The 20680-nt window shown below is 42.0% G+C and overlaps 1 protein-coding gene across 1 annotated transcript in view; it reads right to left on the reverse strand.

Moving 5' to 3' along the window:
• Positions 1-777: 777 nt before the first annotated feature.
• LOC110967819 (adhesion G protein-coupled receptor A3) overlaps positions 778-20680 on the reverse strand; it is a 228203-nt gene continuing 208300 nt past the window's right edge. Inside the window, 5 exon segments of the mRNA XM_022217540.2 lie at positions 778-3638; positions 3641-3997; positions 4000-4952; positions 5341-5436; positions 18596-18741. Of these exon segments, the coding sequence (XP_022073232.2) occupies positions 3532-3638; positions 3641-3997; positions 4000-4952; positions 5341-5436; positions 18596-18741 (1659 nt within the window). The 3' untranslated portion in view covers positions 778-3531.

A 20680-nucleotide genomic window follows, 5' to 3' on the forward strand; every position in this document is an offset into this window, starting at 1 on the left:
TAATGAAACAGATGCCTTCCTGGGCCAATTTCTCCCTTCGCCAACCCACAGCTGTCTCACCTACTGTGGACTTCAGTTTTACACTTAACAAAACATCCTTTTGCTGTGTTTGACTCTCTGTGCTGAGCTGAAAGTGGCAGCACAAAACTGGCTCAAAGACACACTCCAGGAATTCATCCCTGGCAGCCTTGCGTAGTATCTATACAAGCGCCACTGATGCCAATTTGTCACACAAAATATTTTGATATGAGACGTCCATAAGTCACCTTTCAGACACACCCCGCAGCACTCATGTTCAGTCTGGATCTCATGGCTTTCAGTCATGAGGGAGGAGAGGGGGAGCCGTGTGGCCTTGCAAGGGGGAAAAAAAATCCAGCTGCATATTAAAAGCACTCAGGCGTTTCATGGTCTGTCAAATCTGGGTGGGATTCGTGATGCACGGAAGACACACGGTCTCAGTTCCTGGGTGCTGTGTGCACACGTGGACGCCTGTGCATGTATGTGGACAAGGTCTGGCCATGCACTGCACGCAACACACTCGCACACACAGCAATAGTCAAGCCTGCTATCACTTGAATTCCTCCCCTGTGGTGACTCCATAAGACATGTCAATTTCCATCACGCTGTCAGAAGATATAAACACAGTAGAACTGAGTAGGAAAAAAAATACAACAACAACAACAAAAAACAGGCTTCGGCTATCACTCCCATTCATCATCACACAGGTCGCATGCGCACAGGTGGCGGACACATAAACACAAGCCAAAGACGCTCTCATCCGTTGCATGGTGAAAAAATACATTTATTGGAATCTGTGTCAATGTAGAAAAAAGTGAAAACTGGCTTTAGGTTTTGTCACAGTACCACAGGTGAATATTCCAGCAGCCGTCTGGTGAGCCGAAACTAAGCCAGCAAGCTCGTTTAGGGCAGTACATCTGCGACTGATGACAACAGTGAAGGCGGCCTGCGATACCAAACACATCGCCTCACAGACACTGAGAAGCTCAGGCTGCTCCAAAGACACACCACCAGCAAATACACATGTTGTACAGCAATTAACCTACACCAGTGTTCTCTCAGTTTAATATGGGTTTTGTGGGACAGGTCTGATTTTGTTGTGATACTGTTACAAATCCCTTTCCAATAACTATAAAGCCAGGGCCGCTGACTGCCAGCATCCAAGGTGGCTCAAAGGAGCTTGTATTGTATGATCAATTGTGGGCCTATATTTTATAACTCATAAGTTGGGTCTGTAATATCCCATTTTGTCCAAGACCCTGGAAATAACTCCAGTGGCCCTGTGCAAAGCTATGACGATCATGCATCATCGCTGATGTCTGCTCGGGCCTCCTTTCACTATTCACAGCCTGCCATTCAAATAAAGGGAGTATCACATTAGTGTTTCACTTTTCTTCTCTGCAGAAGTCACTTTTTTAATGCAGGTATTTCTGTCTGAACTAGTATATCTGTTATAAACATACTGTTTTCTGGCAGGCCAAACGTTATCGTGGGTAGTGCATTTCTATTTCTGATAGGACAGGATAAGTCTCACAACACATAGCGAGTCTGCATACTTTATGAAGTCAACAGAAAAAAGGCATTTGAAAACAAGAAGGACATTTCTAAACTCAGATACTGAGTATAAACATTGAGAGGTCAGTTTTTTTCCCCATACAACTTTCTTTACATATAGACTTATTTTATTCTTAAATATTTTAAATCTCATATAAAATATTTCATCAGAAACCAATTCTATATATACAGACAAGAGTGCACAAGATGGATAAAGAGATGGTGTGCATGCTGAGGTGGTTTTCGCTAGGGTTAGCGGTGAGATTAAATGCGCTGCGTTGAGTTGCCTTTTCTGACGAAATGTATGACTGGTTTTGTCTGGAGCATCATATTCAATACCATCATTCATAAAACAAACAAGTGCTTCTAAATCAATACAGAGACCCCTCTGCTTTCTCTTCTGAATGGCAATTCTTCAAAGAGAATGTGACCTTCACGGTAACAAAAGAATGATCCATACTTCAGCCTTGTCTCTCTTGACACAAGTTATCTACCAAAGCAGAACAATACATTTTTCTGGACTGGATTCCAGGATAAATCTCAGCTTAAAGTCTTGCTGAATGGAAGTTACCTGGGAGAGAATAGCACAGTATTCACTGGAAAAAAGGAGTAACCCAAGAGTGTGAATAAAATAAAACACGACAAGCTGCAACAGTTGTATCGGATCAAGGCAAATAAAATGCTCATGGACAGGCATTCATTTACACTATTAAAATATAGCTAGATACAGGCATGCATGCTTTGGGGCTTTCATAAGACAAGTTAAAAATAAATAAAGTATAAAGGGATGTTCTCTCGATTCCATGTCATTTTTTTTTCAGCTTTAGCCAATACTTAGTGAGGTTGACATGTTAATAGTTTCTACTAAAAGGGAAAATAGTCGGACATCATTGGTGTTTAAGCAGCTTGTTGTTTTTTTTTCTATGACCACACAAAAAAGTTGATTCATTTTACAGAGAGTCATATGCAGATTTCTATTGTCACATGAAGCATGTCCAAGCTAAGCTGAAGAGAATAAAAACACTTGTTTGGCAATGAACTCGCTGCGGGTAGCTGGCTCTATGTGGCACAACACTAATAGAAAAACTGCACGGGATCCAGCGACTCATTGACACCAACTCTCTATTCACAATGGCCTGGTTGTTGATGTGCTGTTATTTACTTCTCTCCAGACAAAAAAAAAAAAAAAAAAGGTAACACAATAGTGAAGACATCATATAGACAGCACAATCAATACCAACCTTGGTAAGAGGAGGCTTAATTTCACTTCTCTTTTACTGTTGCTTTGAGTTTTCACAACTGAACTGGCACCCACACACCTCTGGCAAGCGACAGTATCTTTGTATATTATTTAGAAAATCTCTAGTAGATATTCACAGTTGCTTGACTGAATGGCAAAAGTACCCATGAAGTCTAAAATTGCTGGTTTAGTCATCTAAAACATGGATGCCAAGAGTTCTTTTAAGTACTGGAGGTTCACTGTCATAGTAGACTATCGATGGATTCAGGTTCAAGGTGTAAAAAAATCTTGCAGCGTGTTGCCTTTGAGCACTAACACACATATTCATACGCACAACCATTCATTTTCTTGTATTTATATATATATATATATATAGAGAGAGAAATAGATCTGTAGTAATATGGAACAGTGGAAATACCTTCAATTACATCTGATGGCATGATGTGACACACATTTCACAAATTCTTTGTGATGGAAGAGACTGTTCTGTCTATGGATGCTCTTCAGGAAGCATTTGCATGATATCAGATTTCTGTACAGTAAAACAATACACATAAAAACATGAGGACATTAAAATAAAAATATCCCACGCTGATTGTGATGTTTAAAATGTTATTCAATTCTTTTTTTTTTTTAAATTCTAGAAAGGGAGGCGAGTGTTTATTTTTGGCAGGACGAGGCAGGAGAGCTGCCTTCATCCCCTGTTTTTCCTTCTCACACTACACAGTAGTTTCATTCTTCCAGGGTCCAGTGCGTATATTTCCTGTGCTGTCCGAGGTGTACAGGAGTCCTTCATGCAGCCCCCCTTTTAGAATCCCATTCTGATTGGGGGGTTCTGGGGGTAGGATTGTCTGCGCGGGGCGTGCATCTCCAGATGGTGATGTGCTGCTAGCGGGTCCTCCTCACCCACCTTGCCACAGCCACACAAGAAGACGCCTGTTTCTCCTGCCTCTCCCGGGCACAGAGAGGGGAAAAGGTCTGCCTTGGCACAGCAGATATGCCTGTGGCAGGGATTATGGCATGCCAGGGACTCGTGCGTGGCTGCAGCAGCGTGGCATGTGTGGTGCCCATCGTGATGGCCCTCGTGGGCCAGATGTGGGCAGATGTGGGCGTGACGCTCGTGTGTGCTGTGTGGGCTGTCAGTGTGTGAGCTGTGCACGCTGCCTCCGTCCCCGCTCGAGGGATGTGATAGGCGTACTCCCTCTCGCCCCCTGCTCCACAAGAGGCAGCTCCAGCTCTGCGGCTGAAGTGACGGCCTTTAGTCCTGCTGCTCTTTAGGCAGGGATGCAGCTGGATTCCTGGCCGGTAACCCTCTGGGTCAGCATGTAGCAGCACATGTGTGGCTGCAGGCTCCTCCTCCATCAGCTGCTGGCTGTGCAGTGCGGCGCAGCATGGGGTCACCGGTGCCAGACACGTCACGTGATTTTGTGAAGACGGAAGGGCGGCGTGTTTACAGTGACCTAAGCTGCCATGACTGCAGCTGATCAGTGCTTTACCCTGACATGGTGAGTCATGGTGGCAGTGGCTGTGACCGTGGCCATGTCCTGGGGTATCTCCATTCACGTTGACCTTGGGCCTTGCCTGAGCAGGCCCATGGGCACCGGAGCAGGCGTTGGCGTGTCGTCCGGGACAACAGGAACACCAGCAATGCCAGACATCATCCCGCTTGGCACAATGATGAATGAGGATGAAGAGACCGAGGGTGACGGAGAAGGCACCGTACAGGCAGCTGAAGATCATGTCCAGGAAGTGGCCCTGTGACACCGCCAGCGCTCCGAAAGTCCAGGTGGCCAGGAACAGGAAAAGTGTGAAGGCCGCCGTTCGTAGCTGAGCCTTGAAGGAGTGCTCATTGGCCAGCAGTGCAGGGTTGATGGGAACCCCCGGGCAGCCGGCAGGGCAGTGGCTCCCGCTGGCGGAGGCTGCCAAGGCTCCAGGCTCGGCCCCCTGGTGGCAGTGTGTCGGCACATCGACGGCGGCAAGCCTCTGCTGCTCCTCTGTCAGCTGCTTGAGCTCATACTTCTTTTCGGGGTGTCGCCGCAGCTGGATGAAGGTGCAGAGGAAGTAGATGCAGGTCACCAGGACGATGAAGGCCACGGGGCCGAAGAAGGCTCCCAGGCTGGGCTCCCATGCCATCCAGCAGCTGCAACACACATGAAAACCAATGCATTTTAACAGTTTGATTATTGTTCATACAGAAACACTGAACAATAAAACTCTATTACCTGTTTCCAATTGAATGTTGAGCACACACAAACACTGCACACGGATCGTGGGTGTGCCGTTTACTTAGCAGAGAAAAACTAATTTAAATACGCATTCATCAAAGAGACGTCAAGTGTTAAGAAGAAACTGTGTCGATAGATGCCGTCCATGTAAACATACATGCAACTTAGCTTGAAAATATCAAACAAGGTTTATTTCTGGAAGTAATTAATGAGGGAAAACACAGTTGAGTTGCTTTAAATGGTGCGAAACATCAACAGAGGGTTTGATTTAACCTTGAGAGCAAAAGCAAATCTAGGACTTACTATGGTGCTTGCTCCCCGCTGCCGTAGTTGTCTATATTGACGGCTGCCGTGACCCCGCAGATGATGAGGGGCACTCCTCCACTGACTAAATAAAATCTGTGAGGTTACAGAGGGAAGAACAGAGACAGAGAGAGTGAGACAGCATGCGTGAGAAGGAATGTTTGCTGGAAAAAGGCATTTACAAATCCGGTATCTCACATCTGGATTACAACAACATGCTGTCAAAAATAAGACTGAGGAACAGTGTTAGATACACAGAGGAAAGATAATAACCAAAACACCCAGACAAACAAAGTGACAGATGAAATTATGGATTTGCGCAGTGAGTGAAGCGCTTGGCTGACCCCAAATAACTCTGTATTAACTCAACTTAAGTGTATTGTCTCAACTATAATAACAAACCATGACACAAGGGAACAGGCATGGGAACAGATCCTTTGCCCAAATACGAGCGTCTTGAGAAAGAAACAAAACAAGATTACTGATGTGTAGCTTTCGAACTCGTCAGTGTGCTTGTGATCACACTCTCTGGGAGCCATCAGACCTACAATTTCGTTTTATTGCTACGAACCTAAGTGTAAATTTTACGATATAAACAAATGTGTTTCCCGTCGATGGCAGCACGATGAACTTGTCAGCAGTCGTTTCTGCAATTTATGGGCTATTCATTACAGCTCAGCAGATGAGAAGAGAAACCTGGATTTGAGAAGAGCAGAAGGAGGACAGTGGATTTAAATTGGCTTATCAAACATTAGAAATTTCCGATGTCTCACTGATAAAAAAAAAAACCTTGCAGTTTGAGCTTGTATCCTCAGGTTGGCTTAAATTATTTTTAGAGAGTAAGTCGTTGTAGTGTGAATAGCAATTATCCCAGCTTTCCAAACAGAGTTGAGCTGCATTAAACAACACAGGGGGATTTGTTGATTCAAGTGCCTATGAGACAATGAAACACAATTTGGAAGGTCGGATTGAGTTGTAGATCCATTAGTTTGAAATGCTATCAGATGACAAAACACTGCACAGCTGATCATAATACTGTGAGGCAGGATTTTACAATTTTAGAGAGTAACTGCAGTAGGAACTAGAAAAGCACTCAGAGAGCGCAGTACAACGCCAAGGCTGTTCATTCCCCCATATGGCATTGCCAGAAATGCAGCATTTTTGTTTTAGAAATGCAGAATTAGTTTTATAGTTACTGATGATCAGAAATCACAGTAACATAGAATGTGGCTGTGTAATATAGATGTACCCACAACCAAAATGACCAAATGAGCACAGGCATGTGTTATGTATGTGTACCGAATCGCGCGACCTAAATATGTAGCGGATGGCAGGAATTGATGGGACTTGGAAACACGCCCACAATTTAATCAATTGTTCCTTGTATCGTTTTCAACAAATAAGTCCCGATAAGTCCGCAGCAGTTGATTTGTTATGGGATCGTGATCGCCAGCAGGCAGCTGACACAGTGTTCACTTGTTGTCATAGTTAGGGGCTCAACACACAGGGAGCGACAGTTGAGGGGGGAATGCGAAAGTCATCGCAACAGGAGATAAATTCAACACACGGTGCGTGATACTTGGCAGCGGCAGACGACGGCGACACACGTCGCGCTGTGCAAAAGCAAAGATCGCTTGTCTCCCTCACTTCTGATTGGCTGTGAAATTGGAGGGATTTTTTACGTTTTCAAAGAGTTTCATGACAGAAAAGCATAAAGATGATGAGCCTGAAGATATTGCTTGATTTAGCTGAAATTTTAATCTTGACATTGGCTTATAAAAGAAAGAAACGACCCTGGGTCCATGCCATATTGCAAACTCGGAAAGAGCATGGAGAATACCACCATTTGATGCCAGATCTCAAAAAAGATCCAGAAAAATTCCGGGCCTACTTTCACCTTAGCCCAGAACTTTTTTCCAAAGCGGACCATTAATGTATAGGAGCGAACTGTACTGTGTAACATGCTGTAAGCTCATTGATCAGTGAGTGAAACCCTCGCTGATTGGTTGAAGCTCCAGGCGACAGTGACAAACGTTCAACATTTTTCAGCTTTCTTGTATCGTGTCGCAAGCCAGCGGGTGCACGTCTACGTGAACGCGCGTGAAATTTCATATGCACGAATGTAGCCGCCACGTTGTTGGGAAGGGGGATGTTCGTCTCGTCGCACAACAGCCATAGATAATGAATGGAGCGCGACTGTTGTCGCTTCCCGTGTGTCGAGCCCCTTACAGTGACGCCATGCTTACAATGACACAGAAATCTTTAATAAATCTGTGATCCAGACTATAACCTGCATCACTGCCAAAATCTAATCACTTGTTTCATGTGTAATTTCTGGCCTTCCCAGAAAATTTCATCCAAATCCGTTAGTCCGTTTTTGAATAATGTTGCAAACGGAAGGACAGACAGACAGACAGACCAACGTCGATCGTCACATAACTCCGCCACCTTCCTTGGTGGAATAATAATTTTGCTGCAAAGATTAGAAGACAATAGAAATGCACTGTTCAAATTACAATGTGCTCTAATGTTGCACTTGCCCTGTTTGCACCAAAGCCCCTGCAACAGCTGTCATTTTCAGATTTCGTAAGACGTCATGTCTGCCCTACGATATTGAAATTTCAGAAATTTCATTAGCCTCGATATCAAGCATACATTTTGTATTGTGAATTTGCTGTGCTTTCACATATATCTCACCATTAACTGCTTTCATAGTTGTGTATTGAGATTATTTAGAAGTGGGCAACATTTAAACATGATGATGGGGTGCTGTATGATTTAGAAGTAAGGGGAAATATGTATTCAGTGTCTGACAAAATACCTGCCATTATTTTATTCACTGAAACGTACACACACAGTAGATTACTTAAAGGGTTGTCCAACAAGGGAACTGTTTGCCCACCCACACCTCACCCTTATAATAATTGTCCCCTTGAAGGCCACTTTGCCTTGGGCCCCCCAGAATCTAGGGTCACTACTGTTTACTTGATATCCAACCAGACCTGCATGCATGTTTTGACCACAACTTTTGAATCTTTTTAATGTTTATTTTTCAAACATGTCGTGCAATGTAAGTCCAATGCTGGAGACAATGCAGACATTTGCTCCAGTTTCCAAACTCTCTTTAGTGCAAAGAGAAACAACTAGTCATCAGAATGTTCTGTTGTTGATTGTGATATGCAGCAGGCCTATATTATGAATCAAACAGGACTTTGTGCTTATTCAGCTGAGATGCAGGAGTGTGAAAATGTATGAAGCAATTAGTAAAGATATTACTTTGCAAAAGTTTGATCTGTCTTTACTACTTCAGCAGGTACAAATATGCATAATTACTAAGCCCCAATTCTGCTTGTTCTTGTGATACAATATCAACGCAGCTATCATCTAAGCAATCGCTGATAGTAACGCATCTATCAATGACTGAACTGTATAGATGATAACATGTAGATTTTAGCATATCTGTGCATCTTTTCGAACAACAATATTGGGTGTGGACATGGACATACAGCTGTTTGATGGTTGTAACTATGATGAAATTTTATTGGAAATTTAAAGTTATTATTCTCACGAACACATCACACTGACAAGCAACTGGCATTGTTGGAAAGGTCAGGTCATGCAGTTTCATTTGATGTGTGCTATACCTTACTCCAATAAATACCTTGAGAGCAACTGAGGAGACCGAGAAGGAAAAATCCAGATGCAAGGGTTAACTATGCATCCTTGTGAAGTAAAAGAGATACTGATCATAAGGTCCATCCATCCATCCATCCATCCAGTAAAAGAGATACTGATCATAAGGTCCATCCATCCATCCATCCATCCATCCATTATCTATACACCGCTTAATCCTCATTATGGTCGCAGCTGGGCTGGAGTCTACCCCAGCTGACTTACGGTGAAAGCAGGAGACACCCTGGACAGATCACCAGCTTATCACAGCACTACACATAGAGACAAGCACACTCACATTCACACCTACAGACAATTTAACACGCACAGGGATAACATGTAAACTCCATGCAGAAAGATCCCAGGCCCAGGCCAGGGCTTGAACTGGGGATCTTTTGCTGCAAGGCTACAGTTTTAACCACTGAGCAACTGTGCTCACACAAGGTGATCAAAGGAGAAAAAAAACTATAACAACATTGGTAGAAAGTTGTGAAGAGAATCTAATAAAGTATGAACTTAACAACACTGCAGCATCCCCCGAGGTATGACCCTGTTTAGCTCTGTTTATACCGTGTCAAATTAAATGTTCCCAAGACAGATGTTCTGATGTTAACTGGGAAAACAGTCTGTACTTATTCTTCTCCTGCAGGTACACTTTTAGTATGCTGACATACATGTAAAGAACAAAATCCACAGTAAAGATAGTATGAGCCTCAAGAATTCAGTTCAGAAACAAAGCTAATCCCTCCCACTGACTCCCTCCCTGCACTGTCCTTGTCGTTTCTCTCTGCACTGTCATCCACTTTCCGATATAACACTATGCTATTTCCTCTTCCTTCCTGTTCAATCTAAGCCTCTGTCACTACTCTAACCTTTCTCCACCACTCCATCTTCCTCCATCTTCATCCTCAGTTTCCCCTCTTCCATCTCTTCGCATTGTGTCTCTTTCTCTCTCTCTCTCTCTCTCTCTCTCTTTTTTTCACAGCAGCCATCCCCGAAATTCAATTACAATCAAGATGTTTGTCTGGGCTGTGTGTGTGTGTCTGTGTGTGTGAGTGTGTGTGGAGGGGTGGGGGTGGGGGTGTGGGGCATTACCGGCCTGTCAATGCTTCTGAGTGGAATAGTTCCCTCGGGGGACCCTCCTCCAACAGAAAGTCATTTACACACCCGTCAGCCAGATAAGCATAAATGAGAAGAACTCGTAGATGTTAAAGCCCCCTACGTTTTCTAACCCTCATTCCCCTGTATCCCCTTTAGAAATACAGCCAGCTTCTGTATCCCAGAGACTGTTCCCAAGAAAAACATGTGTTGTGTACACGCAGAAACTGTATCCAGCATGATCAATTACAGCCTACTTGCTGGCCTGTTTCTATGCAAAAAAAGGTGCTCCATCGCATTAAAACTCTGGCCAATGCAGTCTTGCATGAACACACACACACATACACACACTTTCTTGTTGGCTCACACACACTTTCTTGTTGGCTGGTTTATTAAGGAGGCCTTCAAAGTCTGACAAAATGGCTGCGTATGCAGAGTTGTGCTTTTGAGTGAGTTTAGGAACAGCAATGATCTGATATAAATAGACCCTGAAGTGCCTTTTAGCCAGCAGCTACACAGTGACTCCCCTCCCATCCTTGTCCCCCTGCTTATGCACTGTCCTCTCCCTGGACCCGGTCCAGGATATACATAGCACAGCTGGGGACAGCTGATGGTCATATCCAGCTCCAGCACAGGGCAAAGGCGTATGGGTAAAACTGGAGGATTCAACAATAATGTATGCACTCAGGTTAAAGTACATCCTGCAGGTTTGGATACCCTTTAATGGACAAAGTGACTCTAAAGAGACAGATCCCACATTTTGGAAAGTGCAGCATGCACATTTGCTTGCCAAGAGTTAGCTGATAGGATTGATACCGCAGCATTAAAGGTCCCACATTATAACTCCTTTAAACAAGTTCGTGTAAAGCTCTGTGTATTTCAAGTTTCAGCCAAAATACTGCACAGATAGGCAGTTTTACCATGCCTGTTATACTACTGGTTGTATCTTTGTCCCAAGCGGGCTGTTTCAGTATCTGTAGCTTTATATCCAACTGAGCTGCTGGAGGCACATGGCAATGTTTGTTTTGCAGGTTATCAAAGGCACAACCACCCAGCTCTGCCTCTGGCCTGATATTCTTACCTTAACCAAAGTCAACAGTCTTATCCAAATTCTATAATGATCTACAGGTATCTGGTTGCACCTCAGTAGAATTCTGCTTCAGGAGGGAGAAACACTCTGCTTTGTCTGCATTTCTTTAATCAATCACAACTGCCTTCGGTGGTACGAAGGCCAAGGTGGTTCAACGGTGCCACTGCAAGACAGTGAAGGGGGAATTGTTTTCGTTGAAGTTTTGCATGCAGGGAGGTAAGCATTAAAATGGATATTTTAGCAAAAGAACATAAATACAGGCGAAAGAAATTGTCCATGTTCCTACTCATAGGCTGCTGTTATTTCCTGTAGTGAAGGGGTATTTAAAAATAGTTCATCTCAAGTAGCACAAGGGAGGAGAAAGCTGAGACTACCCGAACCTTAGCCAATCTCATGACTGACATCCTCATTTACCAGTCAATATGGTAGCATTTTCATTAATGTTGAAGAGTTTTCATCAGATACTTTGCAAAAAGAAAACCTGCCATCATCTGGGGCTAGAGCTTATCCTGTTATGACATCACAAAAGACTGCTCATTCAGAGACACATTTAGAGTTTAATGTCAGTACTGACATCTGGTGAGAAATAAATGACATTTAATAGATATCGGAGAATCTATACTGGAAGTGAAAGTAGTAAATGGGCTTCACTTACATGGCATCTCCTTACCTGGGTCATTCAAGAATTGGAGGATTTTATGTCCTACCCATCAAATTAAAAAAAAAAAAATCCATGTACAAAATACTAAAACATGCAGTTGTTGTGTAAATGCACTTTTCCTGAGACCATATCTAAAAAAAAAATTAGGAGAAAAGAATGTTTGAAAATGTTTTTAAAAATGCCAATTAAGTTTGGAGTTCTCCCTAAAATGCCATTTTTCTCTTGTCCCATCTTGATGATGATCAAATTGAATCACAAATAAAACAGTTAAAATAAAACCTAAATCTCCTTTTTTTGGTATTTTTTTTCATTGGTGTCGCTTGGAATTGTGGGAACATCTTTTTAAATCAAGATAATATTTGAAATAATACTGATTATGCATGGAACATGTGTCCCTCAACAGCCCTGTTAACATAATCTTTTTAGCAGGTAGAAGAAGAAGCAGAAAACAGTGAATCACACGATATGCTGTAATTAACATCATCAAACAGTTTTCCAAGAATGCATAGAGCTACACTATGTCAGCTTTGTATTTGTCATATTTTCAAAACATTTTCAGCGTTGTTTGAATGTCTCACTCTACCTCATGCATATTGTCAGGACGAGACAAATTCTTTTTACTTTTTTCTTGACTGTTCCCCATCAGTAAGTTTGTCCTCTTGGTCAGCAGTAACAGCCAGCTAAATATCTACCTTCTACTGCTGAGAAAAAGCTAACATTAGCATGGATTAGCAACCCTGTTACCAGTGTTGGGCAGTAACGTCACTACAAATAGCGTCGTTAGTAGTTTAACTACATTTTTCTGTAACGACGTGGTAGCGTCGTTGTTTACAAAATCAAAAAACGTTTCAACAGCTTAGCTAATCTTTTGGTCATGTAGCGCGGTAGCGAACGCAAAAAGCTACATTTTAAAATGATGAATGTTGAACTGCTTGAAGCGGAGCTTTCTGCTCTGCTGCAGTCTCATCTCACACTTTTAAGGATCAGACAGTGACATCCTCTCCAAACGCCGACATGTCTGTGTCGACCAATAGAAGCGGAGGAACTGTTGATGTCGTCATTCAACAATCCCTTCCTGCGACTTCACTGGATCCACACACACAGACGCTCGCTTCAGTTCACTGAGAGATGGCAGAGAAGGAGTCAGAGTCACCGTGGCCCTACCTAAATAGTTATCAGTTTTTGTGAAAAAACGGAGAAAAGTTGTTTTCAGATGCCTACTGTGCCAGCCCAAGGCGAAGTTTCTGTCAACTTCAAAGACGTCAAATACAAATCAGAGAACCCATATACAGGTGACTACCGAATATGCACAACCAGCAGCAGTTAGCTAACCACCACATGTCAACCGCAGTATAAGATGCACACACAAACGAGCTACTTTTCAACATCTAAAATTCGCGTGGCAGTAAATTAATTAAATTAAGCGTAAGGTTGTGGTGGCAGTGTGTGAATATGTATAAATTGGGGAATTAAATAATTAAACTGATACATATAGGAGGGAAGAGGTATGGGAGAAAACGAGGTAACAGTAAAACCAAAATCTGTCTTCTTCAGTATTACTGTTAACACTAATGAGCAAATGGCTGAAAAAAATAACAGAAAGGGAAACAAAAGTGATGGCATAAATGATTAAATATCTTAATCTTACACTCAAGACCAAAATTGAGTTAAGTAGTAGTGGATACAGCACTTTGGGAAAGCATTGAATGATTTTACATAGATATTAGACTTAAGAAATAAAACTTGATTTAATACCCAACGTGAATACCCAAATTATGTATAAAATTGTCTTACTATAATATTGCTTACTTTATATGGAAATGATATCAAATGTAACCTATTATACCCTCCAATGTAAGTGGTGTGTTAATATAAGCTACTGCAACTTAATTATCAGATACATTATGTCTGCAATACAAACTAAAAGAAAATCAAAACAATGATTTCTAATGTAAAAAGGTTGATTCATTTTAAATATAGCTCCACATATTCCTCAGTGTATCAATTTACTAAGTTTGGAGCACTGAGAACAAAAATGATGGTTTAATAATAAACAAGTCAGCATTTTCTTGTCTCCGTTTGACTGACTTCATTAGTCCCTGAAATTTTTTGGTAAGAAAAAAAAGTAACTTCAATGTATTAAGCTACTTTGGCCGTATTGCTGTAGCTTAGCTTGCTACATTTCTGTGGGTCATAGCTTCAGTGTAGTGAAGCTTGATTTAACACAGAGTAGCTGGTAGCTTAGCTCATTACAGTTTCCAAGTAGCTTGCCCAACACTGCCTGTTACTGTGGTTAGAGTAGGGTTAGCAAACAACAAATAAATCATGGAATAAAAAAGGTACCATTGGTGTGTAAGCTTAGCCAATCAAGCCTTTGATAGTTTACTACCTATTATTGATGAATATGTAGCAGAAAATTGTAAAAGACAAGGTTTATTTTTCAAAACATTTTGAAGCCCAAATTTCCTCCAATTCTGGAATGAGCCACCTAGTGGTTTACCCAACGCATTTTAATTTTGCCTCTCTTTAACAAGCAGGGGTTCAGTGTTATTCCCAAGGTCACCTCAACAAAATATCAAAAACACTCTTATAAAATACAACCCTCCTTTAGAGGAATGATCTGCACCAATCACACCAGATGACTGTCACTTTATAGCGTGAACGGAGGCCTTTCAGGTGTGTCAGTCGACACTGTGGTGCAGATTTTTGACAAAGGTCAGTGTGACGGCAGCTGGATACGCCATCAGACGTTGTCAGGAGTGGAAGGACAGGAAAAGAGGTAGATGAGGAGGAACGGGTCGGTTGTTGGGAGGGGGGAGAAATTGATTTGTCTCCAGCTGCTAAGTCTCATTGCATGAGCCTGTCTGACGGGGAGCATTACAGTCAATCACTGTGGATCAACTCGACTGCTGCGCCACACGATCCCTCCGCCTGTCCCCAGACAAATTATCTCATTCACAAGCGGTGCATGATGGGAGAGCCTCGAGAACATTCCATATTAAACCCCCCCATTCACACAGGTGGCTGAGGATTTGGTTTGCAAGGGAAGTGCTGCTTATAGGTTGAGGGGATCCTTATCTGGTGGGGTCCTTATCCTCAGAGACTGTCAGTGACTCTTCAGGAATACATTATTGAGCAGATTCCAGTTTTAATAATGTCAGACATATGATACTGCTCTTTTATAGATTTTTACAGATATTAGTTTCAGGTGGAATGGGTGATAAATGCCCATGTGAGTGCTGCATGTACCACAAAAATCCTCGAAAACACCCGGCACAAAGTAAGAAAGGCATTCCCGCAGGGTTCACGTCCAATGCAACTCCACATGTATAAATAATGTTTTTGTGTGGGGTCATGCGCTATATCTTCCCCGAGATATTTCTGAAGGTTCAAGAAAACCCGAGCAACTGAGACACTCCTTGACGCTCTCCAAAAGCTGCAAGAACGTGACACATTAAAACTGAATACGAGATTAAATGACAAACACACATTTGTTCCGCTGTACCCTCTGCTCGCCTCTCAAACTGTCCTCTAATAGGATTTCTCATTGAGGCTTCTGCAGCTCTGCAGCACAGTCGCAATGTGCATTAGAGCTCACACAGCACCTTCTCACCGCAGAGGAAGAGCGCTGCATGTGTCCAAAAAACTGATCCTCTTAAACATGCCAAATGTTGGGAGTAAGCAGAAAAGGAATGAAATGATTGAGGGGGAAAGAAAAATCAGTAAAAGCAGAAATTCAATCTGATGTGTGTCAAAGCCAATGTGAATTAAATGGGTCGTAAGGCTAAACACATTCAGATTTGTGATAAAGCTTCTGGCTCCGCATCCTCCTGGGTGGTCGAGGTAATTAGTTGTGGCAATGGGGTGATGTCATGGTAACAGGTTGTTGAAAGTATTTGCTTCTTCATCCTTCCTCTTCCTCCTTCTGACTTTCATCTGCCCTCCATTCTTCTTACTAAATCTTGCAGTGTAGCGGGAAGCCTCAAACAGAATAACTGAGCCAAAACATTTACTACACACCCAGCTCAGCTACTTCCACCAATAAATGCCTGCAAGAATGCTTCTATGCCGATGAGAAAACTGTACAATATGCAGATTCATTCAGTTCAGGTAGTGGCCAGTCCATACATGCATGTATCATTTTGAACGCACATATCATATAAGGCACTTTATTGGTTATTTGGATGTTTCTTCTGTTCCTTCTGAACACAAATATGTCAATATGTGCCTTTGTACAATATTATAAATTTGTCTGTCTTACAATAAATACAATTACAAGTACATGTGGTTGGGAGTTACTGTGCTACAGCTTACAAAGCTTCAGATAATGGTGATGGCAATGCTTGCAGTAATGCGATTAAAACAGCTGCTCGTCAGTCCTCTATAGTTCCCTCGGGGTAAACATTGCTGCATTCAGATTGCTTTAGTTAAACTGTTTCTGAAGTTCTCTCAGTTAAAATGGAAGACAAGACAAGCCTAGACAAGGCTGCTCACGAGTGACATTAATAGTTATCCATATTATGTCAACTGTTACACACAGATACTAGACAGAAGCTTGTCATTCTTGCACTAGTCCTGGTATTAGTGTTATTAGAGGCCGAAGTGTGCACCTTGAATGTCACTTCTAAGTCTAAGTCGCAGCTAAATGGGCTTCAACTGAGTCATCTGACAAATTAAAAGAAATTCACTGGACTCCTTTGAACTCTGACATCTATCAATCTGTCACATCAAGTGAATCATAACTGTTCAAAACCTGAGAACTAAACATGAGCAAACGTGGGGGAAATCCACAAGGAGAGCCAAATGCTATAAAAGGGAAGATCTGACAGCTATGTCACTATAGAGAGGACAAAGCTAGAGGCGTGAAAGAATGCAAACTGGCTGTGGATGTCATTGTAGACAAGCAATACAACAACTCATCTGTGTAAAGGCATTGCTGCCCTCTGAGAGGGCCAGCAAACACCTAAAGAGAAGTAGTTCAAATCAAGGTGGATAAAAACATGCACATGTTCCAATACATGTCTGAGGATCTCTGCACATGAACGCTCATAATAAAGTAGGTGAGAGAAAATGGAAATTGTTGACTTTTTTGACATATATGAGTATTTGATCCTCTTTGAAAACGACAGAAAAAAGTGACAATCTCAAGCAAATGACACATACAAAGTTGTGTTTATTTCCACAATTTGAATTAAAAATAACTGGCTAGTCACACGGATATAGTAAGTGCAGTGTGTCATCATGCCAAGATCTAAAGAGCTCTCAAAGCTCTTACAGAAAAAAAAAATCCAAACTATTACTTATGTGACGATCGGTGTACGTTTGTCCGTCTGTTTGTCTGTTAGCAACATTACTCAAAAACGGACTGAAAGATTTTAATAAAATTTTCTGGGAAGGTCAGAAATGACCCAATGACCAGCTAATTGGATTGTGGCAGTGATGCAGCTCATAGTCTGGATCCATGGGTTTATTGAAAATACAAAATAATTTGAAAATTAACTAATTTAATGGCCTAACAATTCAGTCGTGTTGCCTTGTGTGGTGGCAACATGCACAATTTTGACACAATTTAGCTGGTTTTAGGCAATCTTTTCCTTTCTGTAGCTGAAATATTTTGGTACAAATCACTTGGCATTTCTTTTGGTGACCAAATCTTCCATGTGTCTCAATGTTTGTCTCGTTTTTCGCTCGTTTTGCTATGCACACGTAGAGCCACATGTCAACAAAGTCGGTGTCTAGTGAATTAAGTTTGTGTAACCAAGTTGTTAAGTGTTGGGTAAATGATGTTTATCAGACAGACTTCTCTTGTAAAATAATTGTGTAAAATAAGTTCTCCTCTTGCAAATAACAGCAAAAACAGTTTGATATGTTTCAGTTGATTTTACTGCACATCACACTTCCTGCTATGCGTCTATGGGTGCTTTGTGCAGGCCTGCTCCAGAACAAGAGAAGATATTTCAATTTGTTTAGATTTTAGTTGACTGCCAGTTTGTCCAGGACGAGCTTGTCCAGCAAATTCAACACAAGAGCAGACTCCTAACAGTCTAAGATGCCTTCATTCAGAAAAGGTGCAAGGGGCCAAACATCCTCCAATAGTTCACAAAAAGCAGCAATTCAGTCCAAAGAAAAGAAGATACAAAATTTTGTGGCACGGCTTTTTCCTATTTTGTACTCTATTCATCATCTCATGATATATCTTTGGAGAGGGCTTGACCCTGTTATATAACGTATCTAAAGCTGTTCCTCTGCAACCAGCTACTATCCAGCAGTAAAATGCCACTAACAAACATCTAATACTGTAATATATGACACAATATGTGAGTGCCAAGGTTGTATTTCATTGCAGAATCCCGAGTGCCGAACCTTTATCTATAATGGGTTTTATTTACATTGTTGCACGGGTACTTTTACCGATGCAAAGGCTTCTTACACCGCTGCCTGTGACAATCAATGAAGGCTGGGACAGCATTAGGCTGTGAGTATCTAAAAATTGTACAGCACATACATCTCACAGTCTCCGTCAAGTCATGTAATGGAAGAAAAAGTGAAATAAAGCAAATAATTGTGCGGTGAACCAGCCCTTGACCTCTGAAGACACGCAGCGGGCAGCAATGGATGAGCAAGAATCATAAAAAACTCTGGTCGCACACACACGAAGGCACAGATGCACGCAAACGTTTTTCCGTCTCAAAGCAGGCAGGGATGTGGAGCGTCGCAAGGACATTTGTGCTTACCTCAACAGGGGCTGTTTAGGGGGCGGAGGTGGGTCACCGTCTTGACTCTGGGGAGGCTTCTTGGTCACCTGCTTATAAATGTTCCTCGCCGTCACCCCGAGCCACAGCATGGTCGACAAAGACGAGTAGTGGAGCACAACCCCAACCTGAGACGGGGTGAAAGAGGGTGCATGAAGTTATTTCTTTGACTTTCTTGAACTTTTGCTGATACATTTACTGTACAGTGAGTCTTCAGTCTGAGTCAATTGATATTCCTGTAACTCTAAGAAAAGGTGTTGAGCATGAGCTGCCACTCTTCTCCAGAAACACTATCAATGTCACTCCAAGGGTGTCTCCACAGACGTGTTCCTTCAAGACCTGACTGCTTTGCATTATCCTTCACTAAAAGACAATAGTACAAGAACGGAAAGGCAGGTTCAAAAAGTGCTATTGAATCATCAAGGTTGTCTGGGATAAGAGCATTATAGTGAGGTTATACTGGTGGATACTGAGCAGCTCCTTATCAGTTGAGTTAGAGGACATGAGGTGCGTACTGTGCATAACAAATATGAATATAAATGATAGCCACGTTGACAACTATCAGCGCGTGATTGTTTTTTCAAAATGCACTGTACACGTATCTCCGTTCCTGCTTGTTTTAATATTCATGAATTATCTTTGAATGGGTGAACTGATCTAACTTTGTTTAAAGGCTTTGCCAGCTCGTAGAAAGAGCGCGCGGGCAAGAGAGTTACTGAGGGAAACAGAGAAAGGAGAATAGATGGAGAAAATTAAAATGCACTGAGCCTTTTCTCCACCCAGTCTGTTCATGATGTACTAGTAACCTGAGATACCCAATCAAATGGCTTCTCTCTAGCGTGATAGGCCTAGGGACTGAAGCTAGTGTACCACAGTCGAGACGCTAATTGGAAGTGTCCTTGAGCCGGTTATAGAGAGCAGAGAGCGGGTGGTAAGTCAATCACCGCTTCGGAGTTCACACACTTCAGAGCTTCATTAGTGCCAAGAACAGACAGAAAGGAAGTGTGTTTTTAATATGAAATGAAGGGGAAGGAGGAGTTCTCAAATTAACAGTATGGTAAAGATGGGAGTCCACACACTGACTGTAATTGGCTGATTAATGACCTGAACTCTTTTTTTTTTTCCCAACGGCCAACAAACAGCAACTAACCTCGGGGGCAGAATGTCAAATTGAACCAGTCAGTATTGAGAAAGACATATTGGCAAAGTTGTCCATCTGGCAGTTTTTCTAAATATTAATCACACAGATGCAGTCCGCACTTGAGCTGTCAAACTGCATATATCACATCCAGAACTAATAAATAACTAACCCAGTTAACCCTCTGAGCCACAGGTCATTTTCAGGGTAATTTCATTACCTCCACTTTTACACTCCTATCTTGGTCATTATAAAAGCTAACCTGCCACCTTCTTGTTTTTCCAGTATTGTCCAAAGCTACCCAGATCTTCCATCAGTTGATATAACATTTGCAGATTATATATTTTTTTATATATATGATTGATTGACTGATTGATTTCTTTATTTTAGTGTCTTGCACACAAGCGTGTCCAACCCTCATGGGTTTACAAGACACCAATATACTAGCATTGCAGCAATAGATCCAAAACACATATTATTCTGCTGCTCAGTTCACAAACTAAATATGTTGCCTTTTATCTCAGGCCCAGCAAAGAAACTCTGCCATGAAAAAGGTTCCCCTTCTAAAACATAACTCTTTTTATGGTCATTCAACCAAAAGAAATCAAAATAAACAGAGGACATCTAACTGAAAAGTACCTCTATGATATCTTTGTATACAGGACATTAAACAAGAAATGAACCTCATTCTCAGCTTCATCTAAACTACACAGCAAACAAAGTCTGTCCTTCTATGGAGTATCATTAAACCTCCCAGTCTCTAAAGCAAGTGGCAATGTTATATTAGCCTTTATATCAAGGAAAAAACATTTATAAAGACATTGTTTCTACATGTACCTCACCATTAATGATGGCAGTAGAGACATCTTTTCAGAATTGTGTGGGGGGAGATGAATTTTCTGACCTCAAAGCAGTTTCTGGGTATTTCA

This window comes from Acanthochromis polyacanthus, chromosome 15, assembly GCF_021347895.1.
Source record: "Acanthochromis polyacanthus isolate Apoly-LR-REF ecotype Palm Island chromosome 15, KAUST_Apoly_ChrSc, whole genome shotgun sequence".
Taxonomy (NCBI): domain Eukaryota; kingdom Metazoa; phylum Chordata; class Actinopteri; family Pomacentridae; genus Acanthochromis; species Acanthochromis polyacanthus.